Source organism: Gasterosteus aculeatus, chromosome 17, assembly GCF_964276395.1.
Source record: "Gasterosteus aculeatus chromosome 17, fGasAcu3.hap1.1, whole genome shotgun sequence".
NCBI classification, from domain to species: Eukaryota; Metazoa; Chordata; class Actinopteri; order Perciformes; family Gasterosteidae; genus Gasterosteus; species Gasterosteus aculeatus.
The window spans coordinates 368,652-393,225 of NC_135705.1; the positions used below are offsets into that span (position 1 = coordinate 368,652).

The 24,574-nt window shown below is 47.8% G+C and overlaps 4 protein-coding genes across 5 annotated transcripts; 3 read left to right on the forward strand and 1 right to left on the reverse strand.

Annotated features, from left to right (window-relative positions):
- Positions 1-555: 555 nt before the first annotated feature.
- Positions 556-4,763, reverse strand: pigu (phosphatidylinositol glycan anchor biosynthesis, class U). The gene is made up of 12 exons (XM_040204702.2): positions 4,359-4,763; positions 4,097-4,161; positions 3,954-4,013; positions 3,815-3,877; positions 3,397-3,506; positions 3,131-3,231; positions 2,881-2,978; positions 2,653-2,807; positions 2,384-2,527; positions 2,139-2,263; positions 1,895-2,037; positions 556-1,573 (listed from the first exon to the last, which is right to left on the reverse strand). Exons 1-12 carry the CDS (start codon positions 4,486-4,488, stop codon positions 1,460-1,462), a joined length of 1,308 nt encoding a protein of 435 aa, XP_040060636.2. The 5' UTR covers positions 4,489-4,763; the 3' UTR covers positions 556-1,459.
- Positions 4,764-5,330: 567 nt separating this feature from the next.
- On the forward strand, positions 5,331-7,763 carry psmf1 (proteasome inhibitor subunit 1). The gene is made up of 7 exons (XM_040204703.2): positions 5,331-5,551; positions 6,273-6,425; positions 6,532-6,614; positions 6,702-6,893; positions 7,030-7,086; positions 7,251-7,412; positions 7,492-7,763. Exons 1-7 carry the CDS (start codon positions 5,423-5,425, stop codon positions 7,541-7,543), a joined length of 828 nt encoding a protein of 275 aa, XP_040060637.1. The 5' UTR covers positions 5,331-5,422; the 3' UTR covers positions 7,544-7,763.
- A 1,160-nt stretch (positions 7,764-8,923) lies between these two features.
- On the forward strand, positions 8,924-19,035 carry rbl1 (retinoblastoma-like 1 (p107)). The gene is made up of 22 exons (XM_040203833.2): positions 8,924-9,337; positions 9,720-9,853; positions 10,275-10,478; positions 10,569-10,633; positions 10,894-11,022; positions 11,108-11,268; positions 11,359-11,423; positions 11,529-11,697; positions 12,169-12,335; positions 13,698-13,810; positions 13,911-14,014; positions 14,143-14,280; positions 14,402-14,566; positions 14,643-14,775; positions 15,617-15,841; positions 16,209-16,393; positions 16,473-16,649; positions 17,198-17,269; positions 17,467-17,548; positions 17,621-17,766; positions 17,848-18,012; positions 18,227-19,035. Exons 1-22 carry the CDS (start codon positions 9,176-9,178, stop codon positions 18,419-18,421), a joined length of 3,156 nt encoding a protein of 1,051 aa, XP_040059767.1. The 5' UTR covers positions 8,924-9,175; the 3' UTR covers positions 18,422-19,035.
- Positions 19,036-19,544: 509 nt separating this feature from the next.
- Positions 19,545-24,288, forward strand: tmem74b (transmembrane protein 74B). Of its 2 annotated transcripts, none has more exons than XM_040203834.2 (3): positions 19,545-19,646; positions 20,380-20,634; positions 22,161-24,288. In XM_040203834.2, the coding sequence occupies exons 2-3, from the start codon at positions 20,431-20,433 to the stop codon at positions 22,755-22,757; spliced, it is 801 nt and encodes a 266-aa protein (XP_040059768.1). In that variant the 5' UTR covers positions 19,545-19,646; positions 20,380-20,430; the 3' UTR covers positions 22,758-24,288. The 2 variants fall into 2 exon arrangements, with proteins under 2 accessions (XP_040059768.1, XP_040059769.1); XM_040203835.2 differs by lacking the exon at positions 19,545-19,646 and adding an exon at positions 19,983-20,096.
- Positions 24,289-24,574: the final 286 nt, after the last annotated feature.

A 24,574-nucleotide genomic window follows, 5' to 3' on the forward strand; every position in this document is an offset into this window, starting at 1 on the left:
ATAATTCTAATTCAAATGCAACACAATAATAAAGAACACAACATACACTAATCTTTGCTCCCATGAGGATTCATCCCACGGGAAACATGAATAAGTAATTAAACAGTCAGAGACCAACATTCCTTTGGGTTTATCTTTTGAGAGCACGACTACATGTAAAAAACACTTATGGTTTAAGATTATGGCATTTGGGAAGAAGTCAGAAGGATTCATCCTCTGCACAAATTCATGGCTGTCAGTCCAAAAGTGTTTGTCTCGTTAATGTGGAAGCTTTAGTTCACGGCTGAAAGCTGCATGAATATAAAATATAATATATATATAGAGCAATTCTGCTGATTATGAGGGGGTCGTCGTGGCGCAGGGGGGTAGAGCGGGTGCGCTGGAAACCGCAAGGTTGGTGGTTCGAGTCCTGGCTGCCCCATGTCTCAAGTCGAAGTGTCCCTGAGGAAGACACCTGACCCCTAATTGCTCCCCAGGCAAAAATGTAAAAAAAGTGTAATGTAAGTCGCTTTGGATAAAAGCGTCTGCTAAATGACCTGTAATGTAATAATATCACAGTTCAAACCATTTTAATATCTGTAACAAAAAACATCACATTCATATGTTCATCAAATACCACAGAAGAGCTTGTCAACACAAATACAAAGCATCAGAAAAGAGCGAATAAATTAACACCCACATGGTTAATGTTTGTAATTTTACATGAACACCAAATAAATAATTAGCCCGCAATGTAGAAATCATTTCAAGGGATCATTTTTTTGTAAGGCAGAATTATTTTCACAATTATGAAACAAATGTCTGTGGCCATCAGAGGACACATATTAAAATGTCCCAACACGTCTCATCAGGGTTTATTTAGAAAAGTGTAAATTAATTCCAATCAGACAATTATCTGTAATAGTTTATCACATTATTGTTTCCAGTAATCTTAAGCAGCATTGTCAAAGAGTCAGTGTGGAGTCAACATACTCCCACAATGCAATGCAGAAAGAAACAATCTAAACTGCAGGGGAGAACAAAAGAAAGACGTTTGTATAAAGTACTCAGATGAGTATTATGTACATGAGCAGTCCTCGCCCCCGTGAGGCCTTTGAATGCGTTAGTGGTCAACAGGAACCAAAGCAGAAGATGACTCGTGTAAGTCTTGTGACTTCAGAGCGTCCCCCGTGCAGCCCACAGGCTCGAGGTGCAAGTGACGCTTCAAAATAAGAGCGCTTCAGAAAAGGAACACAAAGCACAGTTGTCGTGGGATTTGTTGGGGGAAAATGTGTTGATCTGCACATTGCGGTTACGTCTCTGCACGATAGTGTGTTCATGTAGCGTGTTGGGACTTCTTTGCAGTTGACGTCGTACCAGACAGACGCTGTGAAGGCCCCTGATCCTCCTCAGTTTGGGTTTGTTCCCTTTGAGGTCCACGCAAGACCTCCAGCTGTGGCTCCAGCTGCCGGGGGACTTTTTATTTCAGCACCAGCGTGGCTTCGGAGCCGTCTTTCCTCTTCAGGTAGAGGCCGTAGCTGAGATGGTGTTCTCTCCTCAGGAAGGCGTAGAAATAATCCGACACCAGCAGAATCTGAGGAGAACAACATAAAGAAGTAGATTCAAGTATGAGGAGGAGAACAAAAGATCATCATCAGGCAAAGAGGAAGGAAGGCGTCGATCAGAAGGTTGACCTTTAGGCTGGATTTGAATTGTCAAAAAATGATTCCTTAACCTCTGTGGAAAACATCCCGGGGTCAAGGAGAGATGGTTAGGAGAGTTGATGAGGAGTTAGGAAACAGGTCCCAGTCTATAGCTGAAGTAATGAACTGGTTCCACCTTGTCGTACACAGCTGAAGACGTATTTATGGACTTCCTCTTGTATGAGACGAGGCCCGTGTCCCGGGTGTCCTACCTGCGCCACGTTGAACAGCAGCGTGATGGCGTAGTAGAAGTTGGAGTTGGCGCTACCGGCGTAGATCCAGAGATGCCAGAGGACCGGGAACAGAGCAGAGCAGGCGAGCAGGACGCAGGATACCAAGAAGATGTTCCTCAAGACTGAAACCAGGACACCTCACATCAGGCACACAGCACATATACAGATAAAACACATAAAGTACTAAAGGAAGAACCCTTGTTACGCCCAATAACACACTCACATCTGTGCAGGTGACTCCACACGGGGAGGAAGGCCAGGTAGAGAGAGATGTCTCCCACAGTGGGGTAAGACTTAAAGATGGAGATCACAGCCAATTGCATGAAGATCAGGAACACCGGATGCTCTCTGAAACACAGACAGGGATCAAAGGGACGGACAGATGAGGAAAAAGGACAGAAGACAAACGTAGGACGACCTACTTGAGCCTGAAGGACTCTGGGATGGAGGGACAGAGGGAGGACTTACTTGAGCTTGATGGACAGAGGGAGGGTGTAGAAGAAGACGTTGATCTGGAAGACACACAGGAAGAAGAGGCGGAAATGTTCGAACATCTCGGCGAAGAAATACCAGAAGAGGCCGATGTTGGGGGTCAGGTCCGGCACCGAGAGACTGGTGGGAGGGGAGAGACAAGCGGTAACCATGACTACAGCAGGACGTGACAGTAGAGTAAGCGGCGCACTACACTGCACGTTGTGAGATGAGGATTCTCACTGTTAGTACGGGGGAGGACTCACATGAAGCCGTAGACCGAGGGAAGGTAGTCCCAGGAGCCCAGCAGGAAGAAGGACAGGCCCACCAGGACCAGCAGGCTGCCCAGGTACATGAAGGCGTACTGAGCCACGAACCACCAGAAGCTGAACCGCCGGACGTTCACCGGGATGTACTGACGCTGGGGGGAGGGGGGGGGGGGTCAGCGAGCGGCTAACGTGGTCAGCAGACTCTTTAAACGTGGCAGGACTCACCTGCATCAGGTAGAGCAGTGCGGCGGCGCTCAGGGTCAGGGGGTAGATGGACTGGTAGGTGGCCAGAGACAGAAAGATGGCGCTCAGCAGCATGTTGCCTGAGACACAGGAAGACGCCATGAGAACTACTATAAAGCAACAATGTCCCTCTTTGATGGGAGGCGCCCGTCGGCCATGTTGTCCCAGTGACAGTAAACGACGCCTGAATCTCACGGTGGTACAACGTTTCCAACCATTCCGTCCGTCGTACCTTTGACGGTGGACAGGATGAAGAGGGCAATGACGGCGTTGTTCAGGCCGCAGGTGGACTTGGCGACGCAGGAGAGGACGGTGAACGGGTTCAAAAGGTAGCTGAGAAAGAAGAGGCGAAGCCACAGCATCACACAGGAAGGATACTGACGTTAGATAGAGATGGAAAAAGTCAGTCCCATGATACGGATGTTTGTCCTTCAGAGCTTCTTTCAGATGGATTCTGCTCTGGTAATGTGTGGTATGACATCACCGTGGGTTACTCACCACATGGCCACCTTCAGGGGGATGTAGTACATTTCTCCGGGGCTCCTGATGAGCTCCAGACAGTCCAGCGGGTAGCGGTCAGCCTCCAGCGCGTACTTCTGCTTCCTGAACTGCAGCCGCCACAGTTACCACGGCAACACAACAACGCGCGACAGAACAGCAAACAGGGAGCGTTTCTAACCGTTGACTCCACAAGGAGACGGTAAAAATCATCCTTTAATATCTGATGACATCAGGACCGCAGAGACCAAACTGTAGCACTTAAACTGGACTTATAATGGTTCTTATCTATAGCAGGTTGTAAATTGGCTTATTCGATGAAAATGCACTTTCTTGTTTCTTGTTCTTCTGAGTTTGTTTCCTTATGATTAAATGCACTTATTGTGACATGTGATGTAATGTAAATGTATTTTCTTACCACTTGTTTGTTGTAGTCCTTCACGGCCATGTAGAGGGCCACCGCGGTGATCACGTCCGCCAGCTGGAGGGACGCGGCATCAGACACATTATTATATTATTTATTTACTTGACATATGTGGAATAGGAGCGCTGGTCACCATGAATGTGATCTCCGCGTAGTCCACCAGGAAGTGGAAGAGGTAGATGATGAGAGGAGTCTGAGGAGGAAGCACATTCACCTGAAGCATCAACACACACAAAGACATATCGTGTTCTTCAATAAACGCTGTGCGTGTCTCACCTCGTGGAAAACATCTCCAGAATACGGTGAGACTCCCAAATCCAGCAGAGCCAAACCTTCCACGACTGGACACAAACAAACAAACAAACAAACAGAAACTCTCTCGTTAAGCGCCAAAGACTGTATTATTCTTTAAACGTTAGTGGGGTTCTAAATGTAACCGGCTGACACTTTATTTGCAGCTAAACCGGTGACCGACTAAACACGGCGACAGCAGCAGGGCGACCGGACCGGTGTCCCAGCGATGAGTCCCCCCGGTTACCTCTCTTCCAGGCGGTCAGCGGAGACACCACCTCCACTCGCTCCGAGACCAGGTCCGCCACACCGGACCGGTACAGGACGGCGCGGATCGTAACGGCTACAATCAGCAGCAGTGTCATAGGAGCCGCCATGTTGACGAGGAAGTGCTCTACGCCCTGCGCGCTGCATGGTGGGAAATGAGGTTCTTCCTAGTTGTGAAAAAAGCCGGGCGGGACTCCAAACGCAAATGTACAGAAAAATCACTGTTGAGAAATTGGTGGACAAATTGGTGTTTTCAACTATTACTTTTATTATTATTATTATTTTGTTAAGCTATAAATAATTATAATTCATATTTTGAGTTGTTTTATTACTGGATATTACTGGTCTTTGGGAAGTATCTTGGATTAGTGTAACTATCATGTAAATCATACATTCATAACATTACTTATTAATATCTAACTCGGTATTCGATCAACCTTTATTTCATACTGAAGGTCGAATGATAAACTACATTTTCAATAGTCTCACGTTTTTTACAAAGCGGAACTAATAACCCTCACATGTTTTTGCCGGAACTATTTATGCGCTGGATCTAAACAATCTAAACATTTGCACATAAATAGATAAATAGGTATATTTGCAAGCATGTAAAGGATATACTTTTATCCTTTTACCATTACCAGCTTCAAAACAAACCTTCCCTAAATATTTTCTGAGGTAAAGAAAAACTTTCATGCTCGTTAGTATCATTATTGCAGCTGTTATTATTGTATAATTACTCTTCTATGACGTTGAATAAACAGCTGTACAGTACAAGTACATAAAACTGCAATAAAAAACGAAACTGACACGGGTCAGTAAAGAAATAAACAATGATTAAAAACAAACGGCATAATAATCTCAACAACAACATTAAAACGTGTTTAAATAGTTTACTTGCTTTAACGTTTTTAGCTGTCGGTCATAATTGAGCCTTTTACGCTGAAGGCTGTCAACCGGAAGCGGCTGCATCAACCGACAGTCGCACTTCCTGCGCAAAAGGAAACTTTCGTCCCTGAGTTGATCGATGTTGTCATAGTTATCATGGCGGGCCTGGAGGTGCTGTACACCTGTGTGGGCCGCAGCGTCACCTGTCCTCAGGACGCCGTGGTGTGCTTCGTCCACTGGGAGATGATCAAGAGAGGCTTCCGGTGCATCGGCTCCGGAGACGAGGTAAAGGAGACCCCCAGGGACCCCCAGCGACCCCCTGTAAACTGCGCGGATGAGCGCGAGTCAGGTTTAGCCGAGAGCTCGCACCTCAGCAACACAGCGCAGAGGAAGGGTATAATGACTGTAACACGTTAGTATTCATCAGTGCATTTGAAAAACTTCATCAAACATGTTCCCACTGAAAATAGTTTAAGTTAAAACGGTTAGTGCTAACGTTAACTTAGCTATCGGAAGAGGTTCGTAGATCCACTCATTTTAAACAAAATATTTGCTGCTTTAAGAATTATTCATACGCCGAATTAAAGACCTGCTCTTCAACTGTCCGAGTTTGTATGTTTGTGGTGTTTTAGTGAGTGTATTGACGTTTGCTCTCTGGATATAAACTGAACTGCGTTGTTTTTCGACGGAGTTCTGTCATCATCTGTATTAGCATTAGCTTCATGAGCATCGCCGATGTCATCGAGCTCCACGCAACTGTTAAACCTTGTTTGATTGTTCTTTAGCGTTAGATGCAGAATCAAAATCCCAGACTCAAAATAGAGTTTGTATCAGGCGTTTTAGAAACTGTCACGTCACGTTTAGCTAATGTTAGCTAAGCTAAGCTAGTGTTCCCTACACCCCAGCAAACCAACTGGCCACTATATAAGTTATGATATATATATAGTTTATATGATATGATTATGACAGTGACATAATGACTCATTGATCCCCGTTGCTCCTCCAGCCTCTCAGCAGTGATCAGAAGTCCGAGCTGCTTCCTGCTGACTGGAGCAGCAACAAAGAGTTGTACAGTCTGCGATATACGACGAAAGATGGTGACTCGCAGCTGCTGCTCAAAGCCATCGCTGTTGACTCCACCTTGATCTTCAACCTGTTGGTAGGAACATCTGAGGGGTGTACTTCAGTGTGTTATGTGGGTTCTATTTTATTTTGAAAATTCTCCGTATAACATGCTTTGTCCTCTGGTTTTTGTGTGTGTGAAGAACTCCGTCACTCAGCAGGTGTCAGACCTGACCGTGAACATCAGCGACCATGTGGACTCTGATCAACTGCACACATTCCATAGGTTGGTCTGTGCGTGTGTTCGAATAACTCACAGCTTTTATTTTGAAGTTCTCTCTAGAACCATGGTTTATCCCCATGTTCTCCTCAGCGTATTCAAGGAGGCGGACGGTCTGGCGGAGAAGGTGAGGACCCAGCTGCTGCCCCCCCAGGATGGACCATCTGGACAGAGGAAGAGTCTGAGGGAGGAGGAGGAGGAGGAGCAGAGGAGAAGAAGAAGAGAGGACGGCGACCCCCTTCGCATCCCAAACAGGCAGCCTCGTCACGGACCGCCCCCCCACTGGTCCGTCTCACCTTTAGAAAGATGAAGGAATTGAAACTTGTGTGTTTAGCTTCAACCTGTTTGTTCTTTGGTGGAATCGGTACTCCTGCAGATCTAGGTTATCAATAAGTCTTAATGAAGAGCTTCTTGTCTCCAGGCGGGACCCTATGGCGCCTCCCTTCTCAGCTGGTGGAGCAGACCTGGATCCTTTTGGGTGAGTCAGGATGAATCATGACATTGTTTATTGATTCAAACAGGAGTTGTTTCACAATAAAAGCATCCAAAAAATAACAACCTGAGCTGATCTTCAAACAGAGCTCAGATAGAAAAAGGAGGTTAATCTGGAATACCCCCCCCCCCTCCCCTCCCCCTCTCCAGGACTCGTGGAGGTGGCGGAATGATCGTGGACCCCTTGAGGTCGGGGTTTCCTCGCTCCGGATTTGACCCCTCTAGCGGGATACCAGACATCCTTCCTCCCGGAGCGGTTCCCCCGGGGGCTCGCTTTGATCCGTTTGGACCCCCAGGACGCCACAGGCCCGGGTGACCCACACACCCCAACATGTGTTATGATAATTATGTAATGAAGTGATGTTGTTAATATGTCGGTATTTCTTTTTAGGCCGGATCCGGACCACATGCCCCCGCCTGGCTATGACGACATGTTCATGTAGTACTTACTTCCTGTCCTCCAGCCAAGTGGGAAATGTCATCTTCTCCTGGTTGAGTGTCCTGGAGCCAGAGAAACATTCTCCTCTTTGTTCATAAGTAATAAACTGGTGTATATAACATGTGTAGAAGTACCTTCTCTTCCTGGCAGAGGTACCTCAGCAGGCGTTTCTTGAGATTTTATTGTCTCATAAGTTATTCATAAATAAAGTCTGATATCACACATCTTGTTCTCCATAGTTTTTGTTTGGATTATTTAACAAGTCATTCACTTAACATTTCTTTCATGTCAGCAGAGAGATTCAACAGGTTAAACAAGAGGGAGGGAATACCCAAACAACTAGAGTGAATTGGATATTAAATATGTTCCAAATGAATGAATCCAAAAGTTTTTCTTGGTGTGCAGGATGGGGGAGACAGCCAGTGAGGGGGTCTGGGCTTTGTTGATGAGCCCAACTTCTAACAGGAAGAAGCTTTTTTGCGGGGAGTTCTTTATTCTGACAGAGGGATTAACAATTTATTGTAGGTGGTCAGCTACGATGCTCCTGCCAGAGGGGAAGGACTCAACTGGTTGTCCAAGGGTGCGGGTGGGAGGTATTTACAGTTTCATAAGTGATGTTTCTTACAAAGAATGTTCAGGACTTAAGTAGGAAGACGCTGTCTGTCTCTGACCAGAGTCAGAATCCACAAAATATTCCAAAAAGACTAGGTCGTAAAAGGAAAAAAAGTTAATATATGTTAGGTCCAAAAATCATTTGAAAAAAAGTCATCAAATATAAGTTTGAAAAATAAAAAGAAAGAAAGCAACGTCAAAATATGTGGACAAAAGTTATGGGAAAAGAAGTGAAAAAGAAATCTAAAAAATGTTTTGAAAAAAAATATCAGGTTCAAAAAAGTAAACCTTTAAAAACGTTTGTAAAAGAAGTCTCATGAGTGAGGTGCAAACGGGTTCTGAAAAACAAGTTAAAAAAATCGAAAAAGTGTTTAAAAAAAAGTCAAAATATGTTATGTTGACGATGTCATGAAACAAAAGTCAAAATATATTTGGGCAAAAAATGTTTTGGAAAAAAAGTCAAAAAAAGATTTGGTCGGAAAATGTTAATTTAATAAATAATAAATAAATAGACGTGACTCGACGACGCAGACGCAGAAGCATGCGCCGGCCTTAAGTCGGGGTGAGGGGGCGCATCGCGGATGGCCCCCACCAAACACACGCCATCACTGTTCCCTGGCGGCTCCTCGTGAACCATCGCAGCCACGCTTCAGTTGTTGATGTTAGCTTGTAGGTCCTAACAGAGCGTGAAGGAGCTGAGCTCCTTTAAATGACCTGCCGCCCCTTCGTGGACATGATTGGACGTCACAAGCCATGTGACTGACGAGGAGCCAATCGTTGCACGGCAGAGCTCGCTGGCCGTGGTTGAGGGGGCACCTCTCTTGTCGCGTCTGATTAGTCGAAACCCGTCCTCTTTTCGCGCCAATGCGGTGCATTGTGGGGGAAAGTTAGCGGAAGTCAGCCCGATCGTGTTGTGTTGTGTTGTGCTGTGCTGTGTGTTGTTGTGTGAGTTGTCTATGTGTCTCCGGGTGTTTTGTGGAGGATTTCTGTTTTTAGGTTAAACTTTAAACGAGAGTTTGTAGGAATGCGGGGCGAAGAGTCGTCCGATTCCGAGTGCGGGAGGATGGAGGAGAGCTCGGTGCGGAGGAGCCTGGAGACCTTGTGCCAGGAGCTCAACATGGACGAGAGCACCGCCTCGGAGACCATGGACAGCTTCTCAAGCATCTGGAACACCTACACCCTGGAGGTGAGTGCTGGGGTTCTCAGGGCAGCAGCTCCACCCGGGAGGTGTCCTCAGGTACTCTAGTACTCTACTATGGTGGCTCTAACGTTACTGGCTGGAGTCCTGTCGTATAGTGCTGTAATAGTACTGTTCTCTAGTATTGTATTCCATTACTGTTCTCTAGTAATTACTAAATGATCTCAAATGCAACTAACATTAAGTACGAAGCAGCTCAAAGACAGAGGTCAAAGGCCACAGGGACAAGACAATTAACTGTGGGGTCACGTTAAACAACATAAGAATTAATTAATATTTTTATTTTGTTACATGACTTAAAAAACCTCAGATCAACAGAGAATCCATGTATTACAGAATGTCGGTGTGTGTTCATACTCCGTGTGTGCAGGGCGAGGTGGTCCACTGGCTGGCCTGCTCCCTGTACGCCGCCTGCAGGAAGGGCTCCACGCCCACCGTGGGCAAAGGCCTGATGGAGGGCAACTGTGTGTCGCTCACCAGGATCCTCCGGACCGCCAAGCTCAGGTCAATTCACGACATGACAATGTCCTCACAGAGCCCGAACCTCCACCCGTTAGCCGTTAGCCGCTACGCCCCTTGGTCTGTGTGTGCAGAGATGAGAAAAACATCGAGGATGTCGTCATCCCTGATTTGTTACTGCATCTCTAAGTCAACAAAACCAAGTCGAGGTGTAAATTATTCTTCAGGTGTTCTTCAGAGAGACATAGAGAGTAATAAACAGAAGAAAGCTCCAGGAGATTTTATAGCCGTAATATACGGAAATATTATTGACTTCAAAAAAATTGGTACGGCAGCCGCGATGTAAAGAAGATAATTTGATAATCATGACTTGTTGAAGGATGCTTTTATTGTGAAACCCTTTGAAGCAGGACGTTTCTTTATCTCATAGCCACGACGTTAATGTTGTGGTTCTGTCCCCCCTCAGTCTGATCCAGTTCTTCTCTAAGATGAGGAAGTGGGCCGACATGTCGAACCTCCCCCAGGACTTCAGGCTCCGGATGGAGCGCCTCGAGCGCAACTTCGAGGTCTCCACCGTCATCTTTCGCAAGTTCGAGCCCATCTTCATGGACATGTTCCAGGACCCGCAGGGCGGGGGGCGTCCCCGGCAACCCCGCAGCAGGAAGCACAGGCACGGAGCACACACGCTGTCTGTCTGTCTGTCTGTCTGTCTCACTCATTCACGCCCAACGATCGATGTGTGTCCTCTTTGTTTCTGCAGGCGTTTGCCGTGTCACATCAGCGACGTGTTCAAGTTCTGCTGGACTCTGTTTGTTTACACCAAAGGTACTGTGTGTGTGTGTGTGTGTGTGTGTGTGTGTGTGTGTGTGTGTGTGTGTGTGTGTGCGCGTATGATGTGCTGGATGCAGATGTTGTGTGCGTATGACGTGCTGGATGCAGATGTTGTGTGACACGCCGGGTGCAGATGTTGTGTGCGTGTGACATGTTGTGTGCGCGCGACACGCCGGGTGCAGATGTTGTGTGCGTGTGACATGTTGTGTGCGCGCGACACGCTGGATGCAGATGTTGTTTGTGTCTTCCTGAAGGTAACTTCCGGATGATCGGGGACGACCTGGTGAACTCGTACCACCTGCTGCTCTGCTGCCTGGACCTTGTGTTTGGCAACGCGCTGCTCTGTACCAACAGGAAGGAGCTCATCAACCCCACCTTCAGAGGTACACTGTGTGTGTGTACCCATATTTTCATGATAGGGTTGATGTGCGTGATATGTGTTACGTATTGCATGGTGTATTGGTGTAGGTCTGCCGGCGCTCCACCCTGCTGGCGGCCTGCTGTCAGACGATCCTCCTCCGTGTGTGTTGGAGCGTCTCTGTGAGCTTCATGACGGCCTGGTGGTGGAGGCCAAGGGCATCAAACAGCACTACTTCAAACCCTACATCCAGAAGCTCTACCACAGAGAGGTACACACACACACACACACACACACACACACTGCTTCTTTCATCTGTTTGTTACGCACAACTCTAGCTTGGGTTCTTCTCCCTCATCAGATCCTGAAGGGCAACGAGGAGCATTTGACAGAACTGTTGGATCCTCAGAACTTTATTGATAACAAGTAAGCTGATCAGAGGTCAAAGGTCAGAGGGAAGTTACTCTTTCTCTCCTCCTCAGAATCAAGTCGTGCTTATGATGAAGTACTTGTGTGTGTGTGTGTGCGCAGTAAGGCCATAAACAGGGAGTACGAGGAGTACGTGTTGACCGTGGGAGACTTTGACGAGCGAGTGTTTCTGGGAGCTGACGCCGACGAGGAGATCGGAACCCCGAGGAAAGTCCTCCAGGGGCCGAGTCACATGAGCTCTCAGAGTCCACCACGTCAACACGTGGAGAAGGTGAACACACACACACACACACACACACACCACATGGAGAAGATATACACCTGTACACTTTAATTTTTCAATGTTTATTAAAAATACAGATTTTTAATCATGTTTCAATTAGCTTTAGGGTTATAAATAATCTGACATCACGTTTTCATATGGGGACTTTGTTTGCAAACAGCGTTATCAGCTCCTCATTGGGTAATCAGCGCCTTTCTCAGCCCGCTGCATTGAGAGCTTTGATGGGACGTGGGCTTTAAGGTCCCCACCAGGGAGACGAGGGGCAGCAGAGGAGTAAGTCCTCGTCCGAGTGGGGTCCCGCTAACAGCATCTCCTCAGGTGTGAGGAGAAGGAAGGAAGAAGGAGAATGCTGGAGTACGACTGAGGGGCGGAGCTACCGATTCATTGATAGAACCGAAATGTCCTTATTTGTGTGTAAAATGGCATTAACGTCTTTTTCATCTGTCTCCCTGCTGGCAGTCAGGTTCTCTTGCCCCACCCACCCCTCTGACTGGGCGGGGCTATCTGAAAGAGAAGGACCTGCTCGTCACCCCCGTCTCCTCGGCAACGCAGAGCGTCAGCCGGCTTCAGGGCATGGTGTCCGGCCTGAGGGCGTCTCCCAGCGAGCAGCTGATGCAGATGTTCAGGTCCGAGCATATATTTCATTTAGATATATATTAATATATAGGGGGCATATTATGAGTGTGCGTGTATATGTGTGTGTGTATATATATGTATATATATATATATATAATATACATATACAGATATGTTGGGGCTGGCAAAATTGCAGTCTCTCTCTCTCTCTCTCTCTCTCTAAATGAACGATAAACACATGCAGAGTGCTGATCAACGATCAAGAGTTTTGAGTAAGCAGTTTAATGTCGCGATTCTTGTCCCAAAGATTCAGTGATTGGAGCTGAAGGTTTTCCGCTGTGAGCGAGCTGAGCTGTGAACACGGAACCTTTCATTGCATTAAACGGCAGATAATCAAACCGGTGCATGAAGCTGTTGTAGCCGATCTAGTCTGTTTTATTCATGCGATATATTCAGTACAGGTGCGCCCCCCCCGCTGAGCAGACAGACTGGGAAAAAGCGATTGCCCCCTAAACCCAATAACTGGTCGGGTCGCCCTGAGCAGCAACAACTGCAATCAAGCAATAACTGTCAATGAGTCTTTACAGCTGTGGAGGAACTGTGGACTCGTCTTTGCAGAATTGTTGTGATTCAGCCACATTGGAGGTTTGAGCATGAACCTCCTTTTTGAGGTCACGCCACAGCATCTCCATCGGATTCAGGTCGGGACTTTGACGAGGCCACTCCAAAGTCTTCATTTGGTTTTTCTTGGACTTGCTGGTGTGTTCTGGATCTGCTGCAGAACCCAAGTGCTCTTCAGCTTGAGGTCAGGATCAGATGACCGGACCTTCTCCTTCAGGACCTTTTGGTAGACCGCAGAATTCATGGTTCTATTTACCACACAAGTCTTCCAGGTCCTGAAGACCGTCACACCACCACATTTTACTGTGGGTATGAGGTTCCTTTTCTGAAGGGTTGCTTTTATGCGATGGGACACACACCTTCCAAAAAGCTCAGCTTTTGTCTCGTCCGTCCACAGAGTATTTTCCCAGAAGTCCATGGGATCGTCAAGATGTTTTCTGGCTAAACTGAGCCTTGATGTTTTTTGCTGAGCGGTGGATTTCGGCCTGCAGGTCTTTGCATGTTGTTCTGGGGCCTTTGGTGACCTCTTGGATGAGTCGTGGGGCTCCTGAGAAGGTTCACCTCTGTTTGTGCTTCGCTGGAGACCCGAAGCTTTACAAATGACTTTGTTTCTCATTTGTTGAATTTCTTTGGATCGCAGCGTGATGTCGAGATGTTGAGGATCTTTTGATCTCGTTCACCTTGTCAGGAAGGTGGCAAACATACAAACACTGTACATGTTGATATATTATTGATTTATATGTGTATGTATATACAGTGTGTGTACTTAAGAATACTCTCTCTGGCTGAAGGTCGTGCTCCAGGAATCCCACAGAGTCCATACTGGGCCGAGTGAAGACACTGGGACAAACCTTCAAGCACCATTACACCAAGGACTCCGAGGACATGCCAGGATCTCACATAGGTACTACACAGAGACCCACACACACACATTTCAAATATATATGTGTGTGTGTGTGTGTGTGTGTAAGATTTATCTTTATAAAAGAACCTCTTGTCTCCAGACTTTGCAGAGAACCGTCTCAAGTTGGCTGAGATCCTTTACTACAAAATCCTGGAGAACGTCCTGCTGCAGGAGACCAAGCGCCTCCACGGCAAAGACATGAGTGTAAACATCTTAGCGTGTCCCGTGTACCGTTTCTATTCATCCCTTGGAAATAGTCGATGTCCAAGCTCATTCAAGTTGTGTATTTTCCTGTTTGGGTTTCGTCCCCCGTGTGTGTCTGTCCTCCTCAGGTGCTGTTGGAGCAGGACATGTTCCACTGCTCCCTGGTGGCTTGTTGTCTGGAGGTGGTGTTGTTCTCCTACAGCTCCCAGAGGACATTCCCCTGGATCATCGACATCTTCAAGCTGACCCCATTCTACTTCTTCAAGGTCACACACACACACACACACGCACACGCACACGCACACGCACACACACACACGAGCACATCAATATTTGTCCATATGTCCTGGTTTGCTGTTATTCCATAAAAGCTGTCTGTGCGTGCAGGTGATCGAGGTGTTCATCCGCTCAGAAGAGGGCCTCTCTAGAGACATGGTGAAGCATCTGAACCTCATTGAGGAGCAGGTTCTGGAGAGCAGAGCGTGGAGGGCCGACTCTGCCCTGTGGAGCGCCTTGCAGGCTGCGGGTAGCAAGGTCCCCACGGTGGAGGAGGTCAGCGTGCTCCCAAACACACACACTCTCTCTTTCTGTCTCTTCTTCCTCCTCATCCTCCTCTTCCTCCTTCCAGGTGAACTTCCCCTCCAGCCTGGACACGGGTTCTGGCGGGGGGGTTCCATCTCACCTGCCCCTGGTCGCCCTCTCCCCCATCATCCACCCCCGCATAAGGGAGTTCAGATCCGGTCTGGGCAGCGCTCGTAAAGGTGTGTTGGGGTGTTTCCGACATTGTGGTCTGTCCTCAGTAATTAGGAGGACGTCTATGGGAGCAGAGGAGTCGCCCCCTGCTGGTCACTACAGAGAAGTAGAGTCATTTCCTCATAGACGTTTATGGGAGCAGAGGAGTCGCCCCCTGCTGGTCACTACAGAGAAGTAGAGTCATTTCCTCATAGACGTTTATGGGAGCAGAGGAGTCGCCCCCTGCTGGTCACTACAGAGAAGTAGAGTCATTTCCTCATAGACGTCTATGGGAGCAGAGGAGTCGCCCCCTGCTGGTCACTACAGAGAAGTAGAGTCATTTCCTCATAGACGTCTATGGGAGCAGAGGAGTCGCCCCCTGCTGGTCACTACAGAGAAGTAGAGTCATTTCCTCATAGACGTTTATGGGAGCAGAGGAGTCGCCCCCTGCTGGTCACTACAGAGAAGTAGAGTCATTTCCTCATAGACGTCTATGGGAGCAGAGGAGTCGCCCCCTGCTGGTCACTAGAGAGAAGTAGAGTCATTTCCTCATAGACGTCTATGGGAGCAGAGGAGTCGCCCCCTGCTGGTCACTACAGAGAAGTAGAGTCATTTCCTCATAGACGTTTATGGGAGCAGAGGAGTCGCCCCCTGCTGGTCACTACAGAGAAGTAGAGTCATTTCCTCATAGACGTCTATGGGAGCAGAGGAGTCGCCCCCTGCTGGTCACTACAGAGAAGTAGAGTCATTTCCTCATAGACGTCTATGGGAGCAGAGGAGTCGCCCCCTGCTGGTCACTACAGAGAATGCAGCTTTAACACGTGAAGCTCTGGATTAACTGCTATTTTTACATCTTTTTTCTTTTTCCAGACGTTCCTCCGTCTCCGTTGTCGGTCCATGACCGGTACAGCTCCCCGGCGGCTGGCAGCGCCAAGCGGCGTCTGTTCGGGGACGACCCACCGGCCCGACCCCCGTGCGTGACCCCAGGCAGCCAGGTGATGTCGCCTGCCAAGAGGTTGACATTCGGGTGCGGCGGCACCCTGAGGATCGGAGCTCAGAGCGCTCAGACCACCGTGCTCAGCATCCCGCTGCAAGGTCAGCCGGGCTGAGGCCTCTAAATAGGAAGAATACATTTCTATTATTAGTGTGAGATTCATGGTGGTGGGCGATGGGTGGTGGTACCCAGCATGCAGTTTGGCGTGGTCGTTTTTATAAATGTGCAATTATTAGTTGTTCTACAGATTGTTTGTGTGTTACAAGCTGTTTACCCTGTTAAAGAGTCTTTGTTGTGTGTTTTTCATTGTTGTCATAAAGTTCTAACCAGTACGAGCAGTAAGCCATGTGTACAGCAGGACCACCACCATCAGATAGGGAGGGGGGGGCACTTCATCCATTCCTCCTCCTCTTCCTCATCCATGGCTCACAGATCAAACCGTGCATGATAGTCAACGTGTGTGTCCAGGTGGGAATAACGAGCGCACCATCGCACTGATTCCAGTACAGCCGTGTGACTCCTCCGGGACGATCACCGCACAGTTCCTCCTCACCGCCTCGCCGAGCCGAGCCCCCGGGCCCGTGACCTCTGACCCCCAGGTGGGAACCGCCCGGCCGCGACGCACTGGATCGCTCGCGCTGTTCTTCAGGAAGGTAAGGATCGTCTTCATCAGTTATTCAGGGGCGTGTCCGTGTGTTGGACCTTCCTCTCAGCCCTGCTCTCCGTCTGCAGGTGTACCACCTGGCCAGCGTGCGGCTCAGGGACCTGTGCGTGAGGATGGACGTCTCCTCCGAGCTGCGGGGGAAGATCTGGACCTGTTTTGAGAACTCGCTGGTCCACAGCACCGGTCTGATGAGGGACCGGCACCTGGACCAGCTGCTGCTGTGCAGCGTCTACATCGTGTCCAAGGTGAGCTCACACCTGTGCGTACCGGGAGATGCTTTACAGTCTGTACACATCCGACTCCCTCCGACCCCAAACCCTCATCGGCCGTCATGTGTAGAGCAGGAACCACGGAAATGACTCGGATACTGAGAGCAGAGACACACGAGACATTCATACGTTGTAGAAACGTCTAAAAACGTGTAGAAAATAACCCTTTTATTCCACACGTCTCATTTAAAATCTCTGATAAGACGCTGGTCCCCTGGTTACGCAGAGACCCAGATGTGCTCCACGTGAGTCGTGCAGATGTTTTGGTGACTTCTTTTGTGGCGTCTGACGTGGACGCACGCGTCGTCCTGCGTCTCACAGGAGCCGCGCAGCAGTCAGACGACACCACGCGCGAGATGAATCCATAGTTAGATTCAGCAGTGGCGTCTTCTGGCCGTGTTCTTCTAGTGAAACAGAATAGGTATTAAATTCAAACAGCAGTTTGTGTCCTTCTCTCCTCCACCTGGCGGAGGGAGGGGCACGATTCTCACAGGTAATGATCCTCTTCCTCGTCTTCCTCTCAGATCACCAAAGAGACTCACAGCTTCCACGACATCATGAAGTGTTACCGATGCCAACCGCAGGCCAGCAGCCACGTGAGACGCGCACGCACGCACGCACGCACACGCACGCACACACACACGCGCACGCACACACACGCACACGCACACACGCACGCACGCACACTCACTCACTCACACAGACACTCAGAGTCCAAGTAAAGTCCCTCATAACTGTGAACCGTACGTGTGTGTGCGCGTCTGTGTGTGCGTGCGTGCGTGCGTGCGTGCAGGTGTACCGCAGTGTGTTGCTGCGCCACAGGGAGCAGGCGCCAGATGAGAACATGGAGGTGGATCCCGTCTCAGGGGGAGAATGTGAGCTTCCTTTAAGTGTCCTCATACGATATTAACGTGAATAGAAAGTGGCCACTAAAAACATCTCATCAGCCGCAGAGAAAACCGACGAGGGGGCGGGACCAGCGGGACCAGCCGACCAATCGGAGGAGCGTGGAGACCTCATCCAGTTCTACAACAGCATCTTCGTGCTGAAGATGAAGAGCTTCGCTCTGCGTTACGCCACCCAGGACCACCGGGTACGGGGGCCAGGGTCAGGGCCAGGGGGCGGGGCCAGTGCGCCAGAACCAGCGGTTAATGTGTGTGTGCTTGTCCCACAGGCCGACGCCCTCCCCCTGTCGCCCTTCCCCTCGGTCCGGGCTCAGCCTCTGTCCCCTCGCCGGGTCTCTCAGAGACACTCGCTGTACGTCTCTCCTCACAAGTCGTCCGCCTGCTGCCTCACCCCCAACTCCTTCACCTACCGCATCAACAGCAGCCCAGCCAAGGCACGGACTCCCACAACAATACCTACTAACAACAACGAATAGTATTATTCATAGCATTATAGTATAGGAACAGGCGACGGTCATGGTGGATGTAGGGCTGAGATATTTAGTTGGTAATAACCCGTCTGATAGAAGATGGTCTTTATCAGCTGATAAACTCTCAGTAAGGGTGCAGGTATTAAATATGGATTCTAATGGGCTGTCCTCCCTCCAGGAGTTATCCGACATCAACCGGATGATCCGACAGGGCAGCTCCAGCAGGAAGCGCGCCTTCACCATGGAGGGGGACGTGATGATGTCATCAGCCTGCGACTCTCCCAGCAAGAAGGCGTGTCCAGAGAGCAGCAGCAGCGCCGACGTGCTTCTGAAGCGTCTCCAGGACGTCGTGTCGGAGCGACAGAGCCACTGACCTTAAAGAGCAAATTTGTCCCAGACAGGAAGCAGGAAGTTTGTCCTCCCTGCCTGCGACCAATAAAACGCTGGACTCACCCGGCGTCACCTGGCGTCGCCCGACCACATGTTGGTCTCACTGCTTTTACTTCCAGGTGCGATAACAGGAAGCAGCATGTTGGCTGTACTGTACATGGTTGGTGTTCAGGTGAGATGGAACACACTCATGAGGAGGGACAGCGTCTGTCATGTGACCTGTTGCTAGGAGACGGGGCGTGTTTATAGCAGGCATTTCGGTGTCCCGTCATGCGTTATGCGATTGGAACGTACCACAACGCACTATAATGATTTCTGTGTCCTTTGTCCAGATTCCTGCTCGTCAGTTTACTTTGACGTCAGCCGTTTTATTCTTAAACTAACTGGTTTTTATCTTCGGTCTGAGCCACATTATGTTTGATGATGTAACAGAAGCAGAAACTGTGTAGCACCACACGTTATTCCGTTTAACATTTCAGGAAACAATAAACCATCGAACCTTTTGCGCTCAAAGCTTAATGAGTCAAATCTGTTTTTGTGCTTTTCTGAAATATTGTCATAAAAAGTATTTTGGACAATAAATGGAACTTTGAACAATTAGTGTTCATTAATTTGATTTCAATTTAATTCGTCATTTCTATGTCAGTGTGTATTATTAGAGACCTGTCAATCAGCGTGTAGCCCCGCCCTAAAGCATCCCCTGCTTATTGGGCTCTGGGTGAGAGGGATGGTTGTCTGTCTCCATGGAGACCAGGAGGACTGGAGCTTGTCTGATGTTCTTTATTCTTTTTACAGTAAGGTTGCTTCAGACACGTAAAAGCACATTTATGTAACGTAAGAAAAGAACTCATTACGCCAACAATATAAATATTCCCACATCCCAAATGAAAGTAATGCTTCCAAAATCAAAATGTATACGAGAAGATCTAAGTTATTATAATTTTAATTATCTGTGACGGTTTATCTGTTTTTCTATATATCTTTAATATATTATAATACATGTTTTATAGCATTATTACCTTTCAACACACATTACATCTTAATTCCAAATGTACCATGTGTATATATGTTTATAGGCCACCTGCGCATGCTCAGTCCTCCTCCCCCTCCTCCCCCCTCCTCCCCTCCCCCACATGATCCGTCCTCCTCCGTCTCCGGACGCCCCGCAGAACCTCCTGATCCCCGCCGCGGCACCATCACGCCACCAGGTAGGTCCGCGCGCACGCGCTCTCCTCCCGATCAGCTGTCCCACTGTGACGCGTCGGTTACACCGGAGGATCCACCGGCTCGGCCCCGGTGGATGCTATCATCACGCATCACAAGGTCACGGCGGGAGACGGACGGACGGACGGACACCTCGTGCGCGTGCCCGCGAGCCTGGAGCTTACTGAGAAAACCCCACGTGTGATTTATATCAATAAAGGATCGCGTGTATCCGAGGATCCACTGGATCATAAATACGGAGGTTTCATGAGGAAATTACTCGTTTGGTTAAATCAGGAGGAAATAATATTCATTCATAACCGCGAGACGCAACCGGGACTGCGCATGCGCAACGTTCACACCCTCTCGAGAGGTGCACATGACTTCATCTGATAGAAAACCAACACATGGATGTTCCTACACATGTGAAACGTGATGGAGATGAAGAAGTAGATGTGAGATGTTGTGTACTAATGTAGTAGTGTGTATTCGTGTGTAGTACTCAGTCAGAGTAGCGTTACTATGGAGATATCTTTAACTTCATGAAATGTGTGTTGAGTTAAAATATGAAGTGATGTAATGGAAACTAAAATAGAAAGATAATGAGAGAAAGATTCACCATATTTGAGGCAGATGTTAAAAACATAATAGTGGTATTATTGTGTGAAGGCTGTATTTTGTACACAAAGATGTCCTAATACGTGAAAGAGTGATTAGCGATGTCGGTTTCTTCCTCAGTGACGATGGTGCAGAGCAGAGTGAAGGTGGAGACGTGAACACCTCCCAAAGATGGAGTCCTCATACAACGCCGTAGAACTCCGGGTGCTGCGAGGGGAGGGAGGGGCCTCGGCGACCCGAACGGGGGCGCCAGTGGGCCGTGCTGCCCGGGGGTTCGAGAACGCCTCGTACCAGCAGGACGAGGAGCTCGAGCTCCGCCAGCAGGGGGCAACGCGGCCCACTGGTGGGGTGAAGGTAACCCTCGGCAACTGTGAGGTAACCGCTTCTTCCAACCAAACCGCTAATGTTAGCTGCTAACGAAAGCTGCTAACGAAAGCTGCTAACGAAAGCTGCTAACGATAGCTGCTAACGATAGCTGCTAACGATAGCTGCTAACCAGCAACCTCAAAAAGCGTCACTCCTTCTAGAAGTGTGTTCAGACACAAACAAGACAAGCGTTTAAATGAAGCGTAGGCGTAAATTCAGTCAGGAAGGCTGGAGAAGCTAACTTCTGCCCCGCGGCGCCTTTGTGGGAACCCTGTTCGGTTTGGGGGCGGAGGCACCGTTTCCGTAAACCAATCGCGTTTCTCCTCTGTTGCTGTTCGTGTCATTTCAGCAAGCGCCCTTGACACCTCCAATCAGCAGAGGAATCTGGCCTATCGAACGGTGGAGCAACTTATCTTCTACCACCACCAGTGTCTGGACTCCCAAAGGGCCCCTGGTCGATCCCACGGCTGGATGTCCAAGCCCAAACAAACTTTGCACTTTCAATACTTGTGCTTCTTTTAACAAATCATTGTTGCAAGTTCAAAGTCTCTGCTGATAACCCTGATTTAAATAAAGCAACGAATGTTTAAATAACCGGACGTAAAAAAAACTACATCGGAAAACGACAATGTTTGAATACCCCAACTTCTTCTTTAAAAACATGTCTGAATACAATAACGTAAAAATAGCATTGAACTTTGAAATGGAACATAGACAAATATAATGTTCCAGAGAAGAATAACGAGAAGATAGGAAGAGCAGAAGCTAGTCAGTCATGGAGGAAAACAACATTTACCTTCTGGGTGAAAATACCTCAGTTAACTCAGAGGGCGTGTCCTGCATTGAAGGCGCTAACGTAACAGAAGAGCTATCATTAGCAGCTAACGAGCAACCTACAAAAAAGGCGCAACACACTTCGAAAACATGTTCTTGTTGATTCTGAGTTGTGGTCCTTGACATCAGAGGAACAACCGAGGAACATCCAAGGAACACTTGAGGAACAACTGAGGAACAACTGAGGAACATCCGAGGAACATCCGAGGAACAACTGAGGAACATCCGAGGAACAACTGAGGAACACCCGAGGAACACTTGAGGAACACTTGAGGAACACCTGAGGAACATCTGAGGAACACTTGAACAACTGAGGAACAACTGAGGAACCCCTGAGGGACACTTGAGGAACAACTGAGGAACACCTGAGGGACACCCGAGGGACACCTGAGGAACACCCGAGGAACACTTAAGGAACAACTGAGGGACACTTAAGGAACAACTGAGGAGCCCCTGAGGGACACCTGAGGAACAACTGAGCAACACCTGAGGAACACCCGAGGAACACCCGAGGAACACCTGAGGAACAACTGAGGAATACTTGATTCACCGGTTCACATTTAGCACCGACGTGTATCTCAAAGATGAAGTGATTTCAAACAGCTCAGTGCCTCTTCTAACAAGAAATGAATAATATGATACACTCTAGTTTGTTATCAATCAAAAGACTTCATCTTCGTTATTTGTTGTCTCTGTCTCAGGTGGAACAGCAGCACCAGGAGCTTTCTTCCCGGTCGTACGATGAAGAGGAAGGTGGGGGAGGAGGAGGAGGAGGTGGGGGGCGGGAGGACGCACCCGAGCCGTCTGCTGACTGCGGCCTGGTGCTGGCGCTGGTGTTCCTGGTGAGCGGCATCGTGCTGGTGCTGGTGGCCTACGCCATCCCTCGGGAGGCGGGGGCGGACCCCGACGCTGTGTCGGCCCGGCAGATGGAGAAGCTGGAGATGTACTACGCCCGGCTGGGGTCCCACCTGGACAGGTGCATCATCGCGGGCCTGGGCCTGCTGACGCTGGGCGGGATGTTCCTCTCGGTGCTCCTCATGGCCTCCCTCTGCCGGGGGGAGGTGCACCGGCACCGGGCGGCCTTCGTCCGGCCCAAGAGGACTTACGGCTCCGTCCACCTGAGCATGAAGCAGCTGGCGCCTGGAGAGGTGGGGGGAGGTGGAGGAGGAGGAGTAGGAGGGGAGGACGGAGTTGAGGACTTCCTGGTCGAGCAGAGCAGGGACTCCAAATCAGAACCAGGACCCAGCAGGAATCCTCCTGCCTCTGCTGCCTCGTCCTCCTCTTCAGGACTCGACTGACTTCCACACTGCCTCCGAAAGGGGGAGGCCACATGGAGCAGGTCTGCCAGGAGGACCAGACATGAGCACAAAGACGCCCCCCAGGAGCAGGGGGAGGAGCACGTTGCTGCTCACAGGTGGTGTATTGGTTGGTTGATCACATTTAAAGCACATGGTGGCTTACGAAGGTCGGAGGTCGCCGTATTTATCAGATTATAATATCCTAATATCCTTCAGAGGAAAGTGATGCTACTGATTTTTATTTTAATAACTAACAGAGAAAACGTTGTTGAATCATCTGACGTCCTGAAAGAAAAAACTAAGGGATTTAAACATTTAATGCTTCCAAGTTTGTGAAAGATTAAATGTTTAATGAAAGTAACTTTTTACATTAAGAAATACATTAATACAAAACAAATGAATCCAACAAACTCTCCTTGTTTTTATTATCAGTATCCCTTTCTAACTTCTTCTTATCCAGCTAGTTGCCATGCTACACGCTACATGCTACATGCTACATTATATGTGGACAGATTCAATTTATGTCTGTAAGGATTCAAAATGCCTTAAACTATGTAAACGCAAATATTCTTATGCTAATGTATCAAAGTCTGTATAGTGAGTCTGTTAGCCAAGGTTAGCGTAGCCACACACACACACACACACAGCAGTAGCATTTACTCAGACTCGATGAATGTACACTTAGTTGACGGAGGCGGCGCCATCACGTAATATCACGCTAACGATCACATGACTTCGGTGGTTGCCTCGGAAACACTAATGTATAAATAAGTGTCCTCTTTTTTTACTGTTATATCTTAAACGAGTTAATAGGTGTGTATTAAATAATAAAGGGATATTAAAGCAGGACTGTAACATCTTTAGCCTTCAAAATAAAAGCACGAACAAGAAAGTGAGACAAAGGTTTCAGTTTTAATGTGGGAAAATAAACATTTCCCATGAAATATGACTTTAAGAAACTCACGAGAATCACGTGATGCTTTAAAACATTTATGAAAAGTATGAATCACAGGATTCATGTGGAACAATCTTTCTGTGAATCTTGTATCAATCAATAAAAGTCAATGAAAGTAACTTTTAGCACATACATGAGGGAGTTTTTCTACGTTGTGTTTACTGTGGGCTGGTGGAATGAAATATGAATTAATATCTAGCTATTTTGCTATTTGGTGTAATGTACAATATTCCTGAGAGAAGTGACGTTTCCCTTTAATCTGAGTGAAAACCAGGGTCTCAAACATGAAGCAGGTTGTTTTAATATCAATGTCCAGAAATAGGAATTTATTGGTTCATTTGTCGCTTTAAGGGATTTATTTTTGCAAAGTTTGTTTTATAATCTAAAAATGTCCAAATAGCTCCATAAACCTCTTCATCATAATTCATTATGAATTATTAAAACTTGTCTTTAATGTAAGCCTTGGTTCAAGGATGATTTTGTGACTTGATTCAATTTTAAAACAGAACCCTGGTTCCCTTCGCGCTGTAACTTGTGTACAATGTGTAACTGTGTTGGTTATAAATCATAATAAAGTGTTCATTTGTGGTGGTTACTTATTCATATTTAACACATCTTTACCCCTTTAAGTATATATATATATATATAATATATATATATATATATATATATATATATATATATATATATATATATATATATATATATATATACATATATATGTATATATATGTATATTTCTTTGATGACATAATTCCTTGTTAGAAACATTTTACTCGACACCGGTGTGAAATCTTAGAGAGAGAGCGAGAGAGAGAGAGAGAGCATTGTTGGACTGAAGGACTCCTCCACAGGAAAAGGG

Coding starts and splice junctions, on each gene's coding strand:
- rbl1 (XM_040203833.2), top strand. CDS start 9,176: ATGCGGGGCGAAGAGTCGTCCGATTCCGAGTGCGGGAGGATGGAGGAG. Junction 10,479..10,568: donor CCCCGCAGCAGGAAGCACAG/GCACGGAGCACA, acceptor TTGTTTCTGCAG/GCGTTTGCCGTGTCACATCA. Junction 16,394..16,472: donor TCGCGCTGTTCTTCAGGAAG/GTAAGGATCGTC, acceptor CTCCGTCTGCAG/GTGTACCACCTGGCCAGCGT.
- tmem74b (XM_040203834.2), top strand. CDS start 20,431: ATGGAGTCCTCATACAACGCCGTAGAACTCCGGGTGCTGCGAGGGGAG. Junction 20,635..22,160: donor TAACCCTCGGCAACTGTGAG/GTAACCGCTTCT, acceptor TCTCTGTCTCAG/GTGGAACAGCAGCACCAGGA.
- pigu (XM_040204702.2), bottom strand. CDS start 4,488: ATGGCGGCTCCTATGACACTGCTGCTGATTGTAGCCGTTACGATCCGC. Junction 2,808..2,880: donor CACTGCTCTACCTGATGCAG/GTGAGTCCTGCC, acceptor CCCTCCCCCCAG/CGTCAGTACATCCCGGTGAA. Junction 2,038..2,138: donor GTGGAGTCACCTGCACAGAT/GTGAGTGTGTTA, acceptor TCCTGGTTTCAG/TCTTGAGGAACATCTTCTTG.
- psmf1 (XM_040204703.2), top strand. CDS start 5,423: ATGGCGGGCCTGGAGGTGCTGTACACCTGTGTGGGCCGCAGCGTCACC. Junction 5,552..6,272: donor GCATCGGCTCCGGAGACGAG/GTAAAGGAGACC, acceptor TTGCTCCTCCAG/CCTCTCAGCAGTGATCAGAA. Junction 6,426..6,531: donor CCTTGATCTTCAACCTGTTG/GTAGGAACATCT, acceptor GTGTGTGTGAAG/AACTCCGTCACTCAGCAGGT.